This window comes from Medicago sativa, chromosome 8 (genome assembly GCF_051527215.1).
Source record: "Medicago sativa cultivar Bolivia chromosome 8, Bolivia_mono, whole genome shotgun sequence".
NCBI classification, from domain to species: Eukaryota; Viridiplantae; Streptophyta; class Magnoliopsida; order Fabales; family Fabaceae; genus Medicago; species Medicago sativa.
In genome coordinates this window covers 86,343,632-86,360,507 of record NC_140756.1, presented here as the reverse complement: position 1 = coordinate 86,360,507, position 16,876 = coordinate 86,343,632, and the positions used below count along the sequence as shown (strand labels likewise).

General features: G+C 33.6%; 1 protein-coding gene across 1 annotated transcript; it reads left to right on the top strand.

Annotated features, from left to right (window-relative positions):
- The first annotated feature begins 903 nt into the window (after window positions 1–903).
- On the top strand, window positions 904–6,663 carry HCF107 (high chlorophyll fluorescent 107). The gene is made up of 8 exons (XM_085732563.1): window positions 904–1,442; window positions 1,749–1,892; window positions 2,991–3,296; window positions 3,402–3,461; window positions 3,597–3,842; window positions 4,430–4,540; window positions 4,638–4,814; window positions 5,907–6,663. Exons 1-8 carry the CDS (start codon window positions 912–914, stop codon window positions 6,285–6,287), a joined length of 1,956 nt encoding a protein of 651 aa, XP_085588689.1. The 5' UTR covers window positions 904–911; the 3' UTR covers window positions 6,288–6,663.
- The last annotated feature ends 10,213 nt before the right edge of the window (window positions 6,664–16,876 follow it).

The following is a 16,876-nucleotide window of genomic DNA, read 5'->3' as shown; positions in this document are numbered from 1 at the left end:
GCAAATTTCTACTTTTTAGATTCATTTAATAAATGATGTATGTGGTTTATATTGTAGACCACATACATCATTTATTGAATGAATCTAAAAAGTCAAAATTTGCTTATAATAGTGACCGGAGGGAGTAGATTTACTACAGTTTTGATTCTCTTTAATTTACATTCAAAATTTTGACAGGTATCTCATAATTTATTTCAAAAAGAGATAAAAACAAGTTTTAATAATTTCCTTCTCCCTCCATTTTAAATACTATAACATATTATGTAGGACTAAATGTCTTCCATTTCAACATTTGAACAAAGCAAAGTTTTTTTCTTCTTCTTAATTACTTTTTGATCATTTAATTTAATTTTGAGGTCGAAATTGCTCTCATTGATATTTTTTCTTAAATACATGTAAACAAGGTTAGTGAAAGTTGTCTATTAAAAAAAACATTAATAAAAATTGATGTGGCGTCTCACATGATTTTCACTATAAATTTATGGTTAAAATGCATCACAAAACCCTTTTTCTTCTTCGAATCCTAGGATTTTTAAATTCTTTTTTCTCCAAATAATATAATTTGTCATATTTGCTTCAAATTTAACATCTAAATAATATATTCTCTATTTAAAATGTTTCCTTACCATCTCAACTCAATGTTAAAGCCACGTATGAAGTGATAATAAGTTCATTCAACAATCTGAACATAAATGACTACTATAAACTAAAAACATTAAATTAAAGGATCAAAGTAACACTTATTATTATAGACCTTAAGTTAAAGGAACAAAAAGTAACAAAAAGTACTTAAACTAAGTTTTATTCTTAGTTTATTGTATAATGAAGGGTTATGATGGTAATTGTAGATGCTATCTTCTTCCTCCACATTTGGTTTGTAGTTGAGAAACAGTTTAATCCGTTAACCAGAAATGAACTCAATTCCCTCTCCTCCACCTTCTTCATCTCCAAGTTCTACAATTCTCACTCAATCCAAAAACCCAAACTATCTCTTCAAATTCAACCTCAAAGTTCCCATTTTACCCTTCCATTCTTCATCTTCCCACCTCACTGCACATGCACCGTGTTGCACTCTCAGGGACTCAACTTCAGTGTTGGACAAAAATGCCCCTTCCTCCGAGCAGAGTACCCGAAATTACATTCCACCGAAAGACTCAAACTTTGATGGAACGCTGGTGGTTCGCCGGCCGGAGTTTTCCGGTGAAAACTCCGGTGAGGAGGTGAAAAAGGAGAAGGAAATTGTGAAAGAGGAAGCTAAAGGTTCTTCAATTGATGTCGGGTTAACGACATTTGCGAAGAAAATGCCGATATTTGAACCGGGGAGAGTCGAATCAGACTCCAAAGATAAGCTTTTGACTGTGAATTTGGACTTGGCGTTGTATAAGGCTAAGGTTTTGGCTAGAAACTTTCGTTATCAAGAAGCAGAGGAAATGCTTCTGAAGGTGGGGTGTTTAATGTTCCCATTTTAAGATTTTCTGAAAATTTTGCTATATTTGAGTCGGGTTTTGATTGATTTATTTGAACTTATCAAGTGACAAACTGTTTTCAGCTTATTTTCATAAAGTTTTCATGATAGTTTATGAAAACAACTTATACGAACACAATTTGACTTTATTTTAGCTTTTGTTTAAGAAATAACTTACACATAAGTGGTTATATGATAAGTGTTCATAATTTATAGTTTGTGTTATAATCGCTTAAAGAAGCTACATAACGGGTTTTGTTTGTTGTTGTCTTGTTCATGGAAGTGTTTAAGCTATTGGCCTGAAGATGGTAGGCTTTATGTTGCACTCGGGAAAATTATGAGCAAGCAATCTAAAACGAGTCAAGCTAGAGAGATTTATGAGAAGGGTTGCCAGGCTACTCAGGGTGAAAATGCATTCATTTGGCAGGTTAGTGTTCAATTCTGTTTTTGCATGTGATGGAATGGATTATTTGTGATGGGTCATGAGGGGACTCCTAAAATACGGGCATTATCATATTGGGCATTGAGCAACCACCCAGATAGAATTAGACAACACATCTTAACCCAAAATTTTAAGGCATTGAGTATATCAGTATACAAGTTTTCTCATGTATATATATCATGCTTAACATCCATTTTTCCATCCAATGTAAGACTCTTACTCACACTTGACATACCGACAGTTCGATATTATGTACTAGAATAAGTAAGCATTTGTGAGACTGTTTAGGAGGTTACGGCATATCCATAAGATGTTGTTGGTTTATTTCCATTAGCTCTCTAGAATAGTAGCTTATAAAAACTGCTTGTAACTTATATGAAAACAATTTGACTTTCTTTTTGGGTTTGAGCCCCGCTAGTGCTCTTGGAGGAAGGTAAATGTAAATACCTTTGTAAGTGCTCTTTGAGCCTAAATGTCTTCTCTACCTTGGACAAGGGCATCATCCGCTCACCCTAAATTTTATGTAACCAAAAAAAAGTTACTTTATTTTATCTTTTGTTATATAAATAGTGTATAAATAAGCACTTAATTAAGTTGTTTATCCAAACTAGTTGGAGATTGTTGAAGTTAGTTACAAGTTGGTTAGGATTAATTAGTTTAGTTTGAATATTTGTATAAACTGTTGTAATCAACTTTTCTCATTCTATCATTTCCGAAATAAGTAATCTTTCTCATCTTATTTTTCTCTTTCTTGAGCTCGATCATGTTTCTCAACGTAATGATCAATCATCGCACTCTCAAACTCAAGCTTATTGGCTAATCAACTGGAATTAATTCATGAAATACTCAAGTACTACTCATGAATTTGCAGTATAGCTTAGACATCACATGGCTGTAATATAAATTGTTTACTTTACACAGCCTGGCATGCCTAAGGCCTTTGAGGCTGGTACAAGCTAGAACTGTCTTCATCTGGTAACATTAGGAGTGGGCGAGATTGCTTGCAATACTCTGATAATATATTAAATTTTGATTAAACTTGTGTTCTAGTGAAGTTAACAAGTGAAAGTTCTCTTTGAACAGTGTTGGGCTGTTCTTGAAAAGAAAATGGGAAATGTCAGGAGAGCAAGAGAACTTTTCGATGCCGCAACGGTTGCTGATAAGAAACATGTTGCTGCTTGGCATGGTTGGGCAGTTCTGGAGTTAAAGCAAGGAAATATAACGAAGGCAAGGAATCTGCTTTCGAAAGGTCTTCAATATTGTGGACAGAATGAGTACATATACCAAACACTTGCATTGCTTGAAGCTAAGGCGAATAGATATCAGCAGGCTCGATATTTATTCAATCAGGCCACAAAGTGTAATCCTAAAAGCTGTGCTAGTTGGCTTGTAAGTCACCATCAACCGAGCGACATTGTTTCCGAATCAAACTATTAGGTTATTGTAAATGTTATGCATGCTATCTTATCAAGTCATATTTATTTTATCTAATAGGCTTGGGCTCAAATGGAGGTGGAACAGGAAAACTCTCGTACCGCTAGGAAATTGTTTGAGGTTATATCTAATATTGTCATTTCTATCATATTTCCTTTCTGATTTCCTTGCTTCATAGAACTCAGCAAATTATATTTCATTATGACTTAGGAATATAATCGATGTATTACTTATTTTTCTTCTTGTTATGAATAGAATGCAGTGCAGGCGAGTCCTAAAAATAGGTTCGCTTGGCATGTCTGGGGCATTTTTGAAGCTAACCTGGGCAAGATTGACAAGGGAAGAAAACTTCTAAAGATAGGCCATGCTCTAAATCCAAGGGATGCTGTTCTCCTTCAGTCTCTTGCATTAATAGAATACAAACACTCAAGTGCTAATCGTGCTCGTGTTTTGTTCAAGAGAGCATCTGAATTGGATCCCAGGCATCAACCTGTTTGGTTTGTAAGTGGCTTACTCAGTTGGATCTTACCTATCACTACTATCATTATTCAAGTTCCTGTCCTTTTTTTTTTTTGACAAAAGTTCCTGTCCTTTTTTATATGGTTTATTGTGAATGAGAAGTGAGCTTGACATGGTGAATAACTTATGTCTTTCTGCAATTACTTTACACTGTTCATGTTTTGGTTCCAACTTGAAGGAAGAACCAGTGTTTCAAAATGACTTAATAAGGAACAGAATGTATCATTTATTTTCGACTTTAATTCATGTTTACCGTGGCTTTTCCTCTCATCCTTCTCTGGATTCTGATTGATGTTTCCATGAATATGCTAATTGGACATGTGTGTGTGTGTAGTTTTATTTGTTGGTGTGTAATTTTATGAAAAGGAGAATGACTTTGGGCCTGGTTGGCTTGACTTATTTGAGTTTCCTAACTGAAAAACACTTGTGAAGCTGTTTGGGAGAGTTTATGGAAACAATTTATACATAAGCTTTTTCAGCTTCTCTCCAGGAAAGCTTATGAAAACAGTTTGACTTAATTTATATTATGTTTTAGTAATAGCTTATACATAAGCACTTAAATGTTGCAGGCTTGGGGTTGGATGGAATGGAAGGAAGGAAATTTGAATACAGCTAGAGAATTATACCGAAAAGCTTTATCAATTGATACGAACAGTGAGAGTGCTGCAAGGTGTCTCCAGGTGACATGCATGCATATGATAAATGTTGCGACAACTTGACTTGAGCCTTACCTAGCTTGATATTCAATTTCTTGAAACTACTTTTCATATAATGCAGGCATGGGGTGTTCTGGAGCAGAGGGTTGGCAATCTTTCGGCTGCTCGAAGATTGTTTAGATCCTCGTTGAATATAAATTCTCAGAGTTATGTGACATGGATGACTTGGGCATCACTGGAGGAAGATCAAGGAAATCCTGTGCGTGCTGAAGAAATTCGTAACCTTTACTTCCAGCAGGTAACTAATATGATTATGGCGTTTATTAATTCATGGGTGATGAGTCGAGATTTGAGAAATTACGCTGTCTACTAGCAATAACAGATAATACATAGTTGTCCTCGTGACTTGTTCGCAGACCATTTTAAATATTGTAGTCTAGGGGTGAAAAAGGGTCAGACCGACCGATGGGGACCTATAGTCAATCTACGTCAGGCCTTAGTCATGCCAGAATTTTTTTTTAAATAGACAAGACTAACACTTTTGTAGAACCTATTGAGCTAAAAAGATGTGGAGAGTATGATATCATTGGATAAGTTAGAGGGAAGGTAAAATTCAGGGCCGTCCCTGAGAATTCGGAGGCTCGGCTCTGGGAATGAAAAGAGGCCAGTGATAAAATCAAAACGTATTTTTTTTAAAAGAGCAATGCTCTATTTATATTTTTTAAAAGATAAATACAACGTGCCGTATATATACGGTACACCCATAGGTGAAAATAACTACCGTATACATGAGGAATCCCCACCTAACACCAAAAGCAAGAGGAAAATTAAACCTGCACAAAACAATCAAAAGTCATGCGCTGTTTGCACCCCCTTTATTGCAGGATAATATACTACTGGATAGTATACTACTGGGTATAATTTTTTTTTTTGAGGCCCATCCTTGGGGGAGGCCCAGCTCGGTTGAGCTGTTTGCACCCCCTCAAGGCCGGCCCTGGTAAAATTACATATGAAATGAAAATGCTTTAAAATGTTTCCAATGGTCAAGCAACTTCTTTCGTAAGCCAAATATGATCATCTATATATAAGAGAATTTTTCTCTATTAAGAAATCTTGATGGTTTTATGTTTTCTAATGCTATTATTCAATTAGCACGTCATAATATTTTATGTATCTTGAGAAAAAAAAGCTGGGATGAAAATGTTAGAAATTTTGCTGTGACTTGAGGCTTGAGTTTTTGCCGAATAATTCTAGAGTCTACAAGACAATGTGCACAAATTTTGAAATACGGTGAAACATGATTAGACCTTATTTATAATGTCATTGTATAGTTATCAATTTAATTAGGAGGGCTGCTAACATTTGAAATGGTATTTGTTGCTTGCAACAGCGCACAGAAGTTGTAGATGATGCTTCGTGGGTTATGGGATTCTTAGATATTTTAGACCCTGCCATTGACAGTTTGAGGAGACTCCTGAAGATGGACCCAAATTCGTTCAATGTGCCACCTGATTCCATGAGAAATATTACCGGATCGAAGAAAAACATGGTTGATTATTCTAGTGAGGATGATGATAATGATGTGGACGATGACAGCGAGTTTGATTTGGATGCTTTCATTATGGACAGGTTATCCATAGATGTGTCCAAGCTGGAAGTTCAACTGGAAACGCCGAAATTTCCTTCTACGAACAAAATTTTGTCTCCAAGAAGGATATGGCGACCAAGTAGTAGAACTGCCAACCAAAGTGTAAGTTCAAAATACAGGTAATAGTTCAGGGTTGAGCCTTGCATAGTACATAATGGTTTCTTGTCAAATTAACTTTGAATAGTTCAGTTGGGCTATTGGGACTTGTTCTGTTTGTTGAAGCTGTTTTGCAGCCTTGGACCCAAAAAACAGTCATATCAAATCGAACACATGAGATATCTTGCCCTTTGCTGAACAAGGACAAGAAATAATTTAATGTAAACACAGTATACTAATGACAGATAGTATTGCATTGTATTCAAGGGAAAAAACTTGTTCTGGGCAAGGCTGTCTTCAAATAAACAAGGTAAATGTATTCACCTTGTAGATTTTTGTAAGTTAAGATTATGATGAAGGTTAAACTATTGATAAAATATACTGCAACAAGTTCACTTTTGAATATTTTTGTCTTCAAGATATATCTACTTTGAAAGTGGTGCATACCTGATTAGCGATTACATGTAATGGTGAGAGAAAAGCAACAATATTAATATAGCCAAAACAAGTAGCGGTAGGATCCAGAGTGAAATGGGTAACTGTGTTGAATTGGAAGGTTCAACAACTCTTTACAACCAGAGGAGATAGCCTAATGTAATAGCATTTCAAGCTTTGGTGTTAACCTTTAGTTTCCAGGGGAAGAGGACACTAGTAATCCAGAGTTCGGTTGGGAGGTAAGTAAAAACTTGTCAATCGAACTCAGTATTTCCTGGACAATTCTTCATTTGGCGAAGCTCATTAGCCACTTGAACCCAATTGCTTGGGTAGTCTCATAAAATTTGCAGCTTAGCTTGAAAATTATACAATATTATTAAGGAAAATATTGGTGGACACCCTTCCGCCCAATCTACACCCCTTCTCTCTCTTGATTTGGAAAATGTTGTGTGTACACCCCGTAAGATAGTAAGTAAACTTGATGGCTAAATTTGGCAGGTGCACGAAACCATTTTCAAGTAATAAAGTAGTAAGTAAAATTGTCTCCACATGCATTGTCGTTTCAACTAGACAATTAGCTAAACTAATAAAAGCAAATAAATGGGAGGAGTTTGCAAGTTTGATTTGATTACGCAAAACAATTGAGTTGATTGTGGAAATTTAAAGAGATTTGATTGCATATTTTAGCGGCAATTAGATTCTTCCTTTAAACTATGAGAAAACAAGAGTAAAAGTGAATGATGTGATTGTTTGGTAATGTATAAGGAAGAGAGAGATAGAAAATGAGGTGTTGAATAAATATAGGAAAAGTTGTGGCATTCAAATATCATTGTTGCTTGATGCCTTGGAGAGGGAGAGTGTGGGACCCACCCAAAGTGTAAACAAGATGGAAATATCACAACCCTTGTTCTCCATCCAAACATCAATATAAATTTATGCTCTCCCAAATCCCAAAGAAAATCATTTTCGTCAAAAGTGATAAATATTTGCTGTACTTGCCATTGATTTTGGTCTTGTAATTATCTCCGTTGAATGATTCCATGCATGATAACTGTACGGCTTGATACAGGGTGTAGCAGGCCACTAGCAGCAGCAAACATCATCCGATAACATATTGAAACTAAATATTGGAATGATATAAATTAACTAGTAAAGAGAAATCAAAATACGATGAGTTGAAACTGATACTTATATGTTCTAAACAAACTAACCGAACCAACCAATTGAAATAGTTGAAGTGTAATATGTACCACAAATATTTTCTAAAAAGCATTTTAGACAATGATATTAATTTTGCACAAAATATTCAAATTTAAAGTCTCATAGGTGAGATAAGGTCTAATATGTATCCAAATTAATTTTTGCTAACCACCTCCTTCCCTTAAAAAAAATGATCCCATTTCGATGGAGACAAATGGACCTCACGGTAAACAAACAAATCAAATGACGAATTTTCCTCTTCTTTTTGCCCCTAAATAGAGAACGGAATTCCGCAAAGTGATTTACACCATAGTTGAAGAAACTCATGGCACGCTATGTTACGATCAATATGGAAGGCTAGGAACCATCACAATTTCAATAATAGTGTCGTGTCAGCGACAAAATTTCTGGATAAAACAAAGGTGTTGGCATGGCGTTGGTTTTTAGTACGTTTGGCGAAGAACCAGTGCCTCTATTATGAATGGTTATGGGACCCTATTAGTTGCTTGGCAGGATATCAGGTGGAGTTTAGCTAGTTCTTGAGACAGGAGGCTGTGGTTTTGGTTGTATTGTCTGCATAAGTTTTTCTTTCTGCTGCATCTTGGACAGTTGTGTTCGGCTGCTGTTGCTCATTACATGTTTTGTTTGGATGTGTGGGATTGGTTTTCTAGTCAGCTGCAGGTTTTTGATTTTGCAAGTGAATGACGTTTTGTTATGTTTAAGTCTGCTACTACTCTTAATTTAAGGGGATATTGTGGCTGTGTTCTTTTGTTAGTAGATGCATGGTGCCTGGTTATCTTGGGTGGTGTGAGTTATATCAATTTGGTTTTGTGCACAGGGCTCTGTTGCCATTCTGCTTTTGTTTTATAGGTGTGGGTTGGTTAGACTTGGTTTAATTTCTCACCTGCTAGTGCAGCGGCGTATATTTTTTTGGCTCTACAGGTAGGAAAACGGACATTGAAAGAAAGGATGGTTTGTAACAAGTGAGCGACAACTCTCATCTTATAAACCGGTTTTCTAATCAATGAGTTGGATTCAACTTGAACTTTAAAATTATATTATAATCTATAAAAAAAATTATTGAGTCGTCTGCTATCAAACTAATCGGATCACGATCTATATGTCAAGTTCTAAACGTGAGGAGAGGGTGTTTAAAGTCGCATATTATATGAGATAGAATGTGTTTATAAGTGATATTCACTTTTTTTTTTTTAACAAGAGTAATCTTCACCTTATTTCATTTTTGTGGTTGACTTTGTCTACTTACCAAAAGAATATGTCAAAATGAATGAGATTGTATATAATTTGCGAAAGAGTCTTGTTAACTAGTGTCCTAAGGGCTTTAAGGATTTCTAATTAAGAAAATGTTATTGAAAAAATTAATTAGTTCAATTTCTAATGCATTAAATTCTTCAATTTCTATAAAAACTTACTATCTAAGGTTGTTAAAGAGTGTCCCTGGGACATTTGTTAGTGGGTAGCACTTCGATGACTTTGAGTTCGGTGACTTCGGTGACTTTGTCTATATCTCTCTCTTAACCAATAAGTATCTCTCATTAAAATAATTTATTTTAATCACTCATCTATCATTCTCTCTCATCTAAAATAAATTAAAGTCACCAAACTCAAAGTCACCGAAGTGCTACCCCTCGTTAGCATTTCCCTTTTTGAAATAAGTTTACTTAAAATGTGAACAAATTATTATTACTATTGTTTTTAAGTTATTTTGAAATACATCAAATATGAATCACATGAAAAATTAAAGTTTATTTACTCTTGCATAAAATACAAGTTTTAATTTTAAAAATGAGTGTGTATAATATAGACCTCGTGAAAAGAATTCAAAAGTGAACTCTTGTTATTTTTAGTAAATTTAAATAAAAAATTATTCTCTTTTTTTTTATAACTAAAAACGATAATGGTCCACGTTTAGACATTTGAAAGAGATTTCTATTAGACAAACTCTTCAAAAGTTATGTATAATGGACCGTTTCATCTTTAGATTTTACAATAATAACGGTTTTGGTATGGTCTGACGTCCAACCACTAATATGTTCTAAAGGTCTCCTTACTAAAGGAGTCGACGGGACCGTAGCTTAGGAGCGAACAAATCCAAAGGAGTACAACTAACAGGCTTGTGGCACAGGAGCACATAGACCGAAGGTGAATAACCAACAGGGTCCGTGGCACAAAAGTACATGATATCAAAGGTGAAGCACCAGTAAGGTTGGTGGCACATAAGCACACAAACCAAAGGTGAACAACCTGTAACGCCCTCCTTTTTATTTAATTATTTTAATTAATTTTAGAATATATTTATATATTTATATGATGTATATGAGGGATATATGATTTGTTGAGATTAGATGTCTTTTTATAATTTAGTTAATATATTTTGTTGAGTGATATTTTGTTATGTTATATGTTGGTATTTACTAGCATAATATATTTGTTAATTGTTATAGATATATATTTGTTATTTGGTGTATTATTATATATTTAGTAGAGAAATATTATTTATTAGAATATGAGGATTATTAGTGTGAGTGGATTTGGGGGTTAGAATAGAAAGAAGAGTAAGTTGTTGGGCCTAAATAGATTTGGGAAGAATATTTTAGTATTATAAATAGAGAAGCTTGGGTTAGAAAGAGTTTACCCTAAAACCTCTTTTTTGGAAAAGAGGAGAATAAGAAAGAAGAGAAGAGAAGAGAAAAGTCAAGAGAAGAGGAGAATACCTTAGGAAAGAAGAACGCTGCTGCTGATTCAGGAATTAATCTAAGGTGAGGGTAAGACTTTCTTGCATTAATATTAAGTTGTTAAATCATTAGATTGCATCTAACAAGTTGGGGAAAGTTTGTGAGAATTTAAGAATTAGGGTTTTGAGAGAGATTTGATGATTAGATGATGAAAACTTGTTGAATTGAAGTAGAAATTGTATACAGTCCTTAGATAACCCATATGATGATTATTGGATGTAGTTTTGAGTTTAGAACAATGGAATTGGATGAGATGTTGGTGAGTTTAAGAATTAGGGTTTGATAATTGTAATAGGTTGTTAATAGATTTGAGAACCCTTTGAATTTGCATACAGTAAGTTGATGAATAATTAGTATTCTAATGATAGAGTAATCATAGGGTAATGATTAGGGTCAAGTTTGGAGAGTATTGGATCGAATACGAAGTGGAAAAGATTTCCCCAAAGCGAAATCGCAGCTAAACTGCGATTTTGCTGTCAATGTGCAAAACGAGTTTTTATTGTCTCAGTTTGACAAGTTTAAGTTCCGAACTGGGTTTAGGTGTAAACACGAAAGTTGTAGGTATGGATGTTAGCTTTCTAATGCCGTTGGTCTCACGTCAATAGGATTTATAGAACTTGAGTTATGGTGAAATTACTGCACGTAGGTCACAGTGAATTTTTATGGACTTTCAGCACAACTTTTCCGAATTTAAAATAAAAACTGGTACTGATCGGTACAGAATTGGTCTTAGGCGTAAACATGAAAGTTTTAGATAATTTTGTTAGTTTTCCAGTGGCTTTGGTTTGATGTGAAAATGATGTTTGGTCTTTGAGTTATGATGAAAATACTACAGGGAGGTCTTAGCAAAATTGTACGGTGACAGCCTTCTCTGTTTCATGTTTTTGCGTTTTGTTCATATGTTTCTGTTTTGAATTGATCTTTGTTGTAAACATGAAAGTTGTTGATATTTGTGATATCTTTCCAATAGCTTTGGTTTGACATGAAAATATGTTGTGGATAATTTATTATGTTTTTACAAAGATACATAGTGAATTATTGTTGATGTTTAAATACGATGTTATATGAAGTTGTTTATGATTGATGAATATGATGTTTTAAGATGTTGTTTATTATCATTTGATATTGTTATATTATGATATGACATGAATTATTTATGTGATCCATATGTTGTCAAGATGTTAAGATGTTAAGACGTTAAGATGATAAGAGTTGTTAAGTCGTCAAGTCGTTATGAAGTCATCAAGTTATTAAGATGTTATGTTGTCAAGATATCAAGATGTTAGGATGTCATAGATGTTCATGAAGTTGTCTAAGTTGTAGGAAGTTGAGTCCATTGCATACTCATATACGTTGGTTGGGGGCTTGATGCTCTAGAATGCTTAGTCATTCACACGATTGGTTGGGAGCTTGATGCTCTGAAGAGCCTATTTACGCTCATATAAGTTGGTTGGGAGCTTGATGCTCTGAAGAGCCTATTTACGCTCATATAAGTTGGTTGGGAGCTTGATGCTCTGTATTGGTACCAAATGCATTTGCATACCAAGAAGTTTTAAGATGATTTAAGATGTGAAGTTGTCGAGTTGTCAAGTTGTTAAGTTGTCAAGATGCTAAGATGATTTGAGATGTTAAGAGTTACATAGTCGAGTTGAGTCGCATTGTCGAGTTAAGTGAGGTTTGATTATGAAGTTTGATTGTGATTTGATGACTATGATTTAATGATGATGTTTGTTTATGAAGTTGATTATGAACTTGATTATGAAGTTGTTTTCGATAAATGCTATGTTTTGATAATGATACTATGTGAATTATATGATGATGCTTACGATTATATTTGGTGTTAGATATTGATGCTTATGATCATGATTTAAGATAAGATGTTTTATGAATAATAATTGAGATTACTTGATGAAGTATATGACTAATGTAGGAAGGATAATGACACTAGTTAAGGAAGTTTAAGTTATTAGATATGATTAATGAATTATAAGATGTTTAAGTTGTTGAATGTACTTTATATGATTTATATGCTTAATATTATTGTTTGAGAAATCTCACCCCTCTGCTTGGAAATGTTGCTCTTCGTATGAGTAACTTGCAGGTAACCAGGATTAGTTGCAGTCGTGAGTGGACTCCTCACAAGTGTGTCTTAGGTGCTCTGATACTTAACGGGATGGGATTATGTCTTCTATTTCTATTCCTTACGTATTACTTATGGATTTTTATGAATAAATGTTGAACAAGACTTATGAGATTTTTATGTTGAGGCCTGCGTGCCAAAGATTATTTTTGTTGTTGAACTAATTTCCGCTGCGAAGTTTTGAATTACTTATGTTAAATGATTTTGAAGAATAAATTGTTATTTACTCAGTTTATGAATTTTTAAGAAGTGTAGCATTCCGTTTAAAGTTGAAAAAACTCTGATTTATTTATGAAATTTTTACGTTGGAAAAACGGGGTGTTACACAACCTAAACATCCATTATATATATACCGGCTTATACACCTAGAGTCAAGTAAGTTCACTTTACACATATACATCTATCGTTCCATGTCGCTCATTAACTTAAGCGTCGGAGCTTCCTACAAAAAAAAAAACTTAAGCGTCGGAGCATGTGCAGGTACACCACTCTCATTCGCTCAGAGAAGAAGGTTGTGGACGATGGAGAAGAAGACAACAACGGACATAAGTGTCCTATCCAAAAGTTATACAATGTCATCAACTCAAAGATCTCAAGTCTGAAAGGATCGATAACAAACATTTGCGTAAGTAATAAAGAACAATTTGATCATTTAAAATGTAATAAGAGAATAGTTTTTTCATTAGAAAAAGAAAAGGAAAACATTTTCATTTTCTATCCTCGTAAATTTAAGCATTTCATCTTTAAAATTGTATAATAACATTTATACATTAATTGCCTGACAGAAATATGATATAAATTTTGTTAGAAGTTCGTATTATACATATGCATTTTTTTAAAAGATTTTTTTGAAAGAATGAAACATATGCATTCGTATTATACATATGCATGTGTGTGTGTTGTAAATTTGAGTTATGTGTATGAGATGTTCATGAATCTGTTCAGGTATGAGAAAAGTCTAAAACACAAGAAATAATATCTTCATATTCATATTGAGTTAAGAGCAAAGTACATTTACAAATTATTAAAATACTATGTATATCTTGTGTCAAAAACTTAAGATATTTACTATAAATAAATTTTGAACTTGCTCGATATCCTCTTCGTTTTCGTCCAATATAAGATTTTTTTCCTCATAATTGATAATCCAATAGATTTTTTTTTAAAATACACATCCTTATAAAATATCTTTTAATTTTTGAGTTTATTGTCCCTCAAAATTTCCCTCAAAAATTTTGAGTTTATTGTGAAACTATTTATTTTTCTTAAAAATAGCCTATTAAACCCATTATTTTTTCTGTTTCAAAAAAAAAAAAAACCCATTATTTTTTCATTATGCAAACTAAGACCTTAGTGAGAAGTGAGAACTATTCTTAATTTCTTATATGATTAAAAATAATTATGGTACGATTATTTTAAAATATCAATTATTTAATTGGATAAAGAAATATAATTGCATATAAAATAGTTTAAGTGACGTTACACTAAAACTTGGTATCAACATCATATGTTTGTGTGGGGATATTTTTTTAAAAATAAATAAGTTTGTTGATTGGATGAAAAAATAATTAAATTGTAAATAAAATAGTTTAAATAAAAGATAAAATTATAAGAAAAAACTATACCTAAATTTTCTATATATATATATATATATATATATATATATATATATATATAGAGAGAGAGAGAGAGAGAGAGAGAGAGAGAGAGGGAGAGAGACATTTAGTACACGTGGGGCTATAATTTTGAAGAAATAATAATGCAAATTATATTAAAAATAAGAAGAGTTTTTTCTATCATGTGCAAATTTGGACATGTTAAGAAATTTAAAATGGTAAGTTTGTCTTGTAACTTGTGTATTTTATATTAAATATATAAATTTTTAATAAATAATTGGTGTTTTCAATGAAGAATTACTTCCTTTTCGCATATGATACGATGCATCCATATCAGGCACATCAATATCATGCTTATTGCGAATTTTAATAACTTTAGATATAAGTTTTTCTCATCTCTCATTCGTTATTTCTTATAATTATTTTTTGGTATCATTAACAAGTGACAAAGCATTCAAAAGATCTTATTTTTAACATGTGTTTTATTTATTAAAAAAAAGGAAATTTTCATGTGGAGTTTTGGCCCCACATAGTCTACAAATGCATCCGCCCATATATATATATATATATATATATATATATATATATATATATATATATATATATATATATATATATATATAAAGGTAGAATCTCAAACCAAATACATCAACACTCGGTATCGGAATACACAACACAAAAGAAAAAGAAAACACATCAACGATCGAAACAAAAACAACAAAGCCACCTAAGGGAAGAGAAACTTCAGAGAAAAGATGGAACTCCACCCTACACAAAGAGAGACACGAAATACCCATAGAATGGGATAGTTCAAACTAGACAACAACCCCACACCCACCACCAAACAACAGCACCAGAACCAACACCACCACAAGACCTTATTGGGCCCATCACATGACAGATTACACCTCCCACTCATAGAAGGAGCATAGGCTAGCATGATATATACTTTCCAAAGAATCACTTTCAGGCTAATAAATTCACTGTGTCTACCAAGCGCTCAGTCGAAATCGAGCCCCCAACAAAGATATGATCATTACGTGAGATCCAGATGCATCATATGTCATATAGAGCAAGTCTTAACCTTACTCTCTTTCCTACCCCCAAACCCAAAAAATACTGATCAAACTGCCCAACGAGACCACGAGGAGACACTAACTCTCACCCCATTATCCTATACCACGAAAGGAGACTGAGATTACAAGAGACAAAAAGGTGCTATGTCGTACCTCCATTGTAACTCCCACAAAACACACACCCTGCACTCCCTAGAGCCAACACCGCCCGTGTCTAAGGAGGTTCTTCTACGACGACACACGATTGTGAAGGAGTTGTCGAGAAAAGACAGTCACCTTTGAAGGCGCCAACGACCTCAACACATTGGCTAAGGTTGAAACCAAACCACCACGCACCTCCACAACCCTCATTAGGGCTGAATAGGCCGACTTAACCGAAAACTTGCCACTTGGATCAAGGACCCACGACCACATGTTCGCCAAATTGGATCAAGATTTTTTTTTTTGTTAAATATGTTTAAATAGGATTCTTTTTATTTTTCAACACACTTATTTGTTTAATTAAGTGACACATAGCAGTTAACCACCATGCATCTTTTGGGATAACAAATAAGGGGAATGAGCATATGCATCATCTCATTAAGATTCGTACTCCCTCCGTCCTGCAATACTTGACCTATTTGAAAAAAAATTGTCCCACAATACTTGACCTTCTCAAATTTTTAAGCTTAATTTGACAAGTTTACCCCTTATAAATACTTTTTGTGGTCTCCATGCAAAAGTTTGTAGTGGAACAAAGAAAGTAATCATTACTTATAAGGGCAATTAAGTAAAAATATCATTCTCTTTCTTTTATCTTTACACTTTTTTTAATCTGTGTGAAATGGTCAAGTATGTCAAGTATTGCGGGACAGAGGGAGTATAATTTAGCATATATAGCTCGAAGTATACTAGCTAGCCAGTGCTTTTTATCGACTTATAATATTTTTTTTTTTTTAAGAAGACTTATAATATATGTATATAACGTTAATGTATTAAACCCAAATGTTTAGAAGAAGTTAATTGTATACGGAAGTAGGTATAAATTTCTCCTGGCGTGCATGATGGCAGTATGCCACAATGTGTACGATACCATTGTGGAATTATTGCCGTTCCTGCATTTTAGAGATACCTGAGCCGAATCACCAGCTTTATCTTTATAGGTATACACAACAGGTGAATCTCAGCAAATCCAACTGATATATTTTCTTTTCCTTTCTAATACATTATCTTTGTGTTGTCTTGATGTATATGACTTCACATTGTCGATCATTTAATTAAGTTTGTCCAGATATTATAAGAAATATAGAATGGATGAAAAAATCTAGAAAATTATTTTCATGATGATGATTTGTCATCAATATAGATTCGAAAATTTGAAAAGACATGAATGAAGTACTACGACTCAATTATC

What these genes read in the sequence shown, in the direction of transcription:
- HCF107 (XM_085732563.1), top strand. Translation starts at nt 912, where the DNA reads ATGAACTCAATTCCCTCTCCTCCACCTTCTTCATCTCCAAGTTCTACA. An exon ending in CAGAGGAAATGCTTCTGAAG is followed by an intron (nt 1,443 to 1,748) that starts GTGGGGTGTTTA and finishes TGTTCATGGAAG; the next exon opens with TGTTTAAGCTATTGGCCTGA. An exon ending in GTAACCTTTACTTCCAGCAG is followed by an intron (nt 4,815 to 5,906) that starts GTAACTAATATG and finishes TGCTTGCAACAG; the next exon opens with CGCACAGAAGTTGTAGATGA.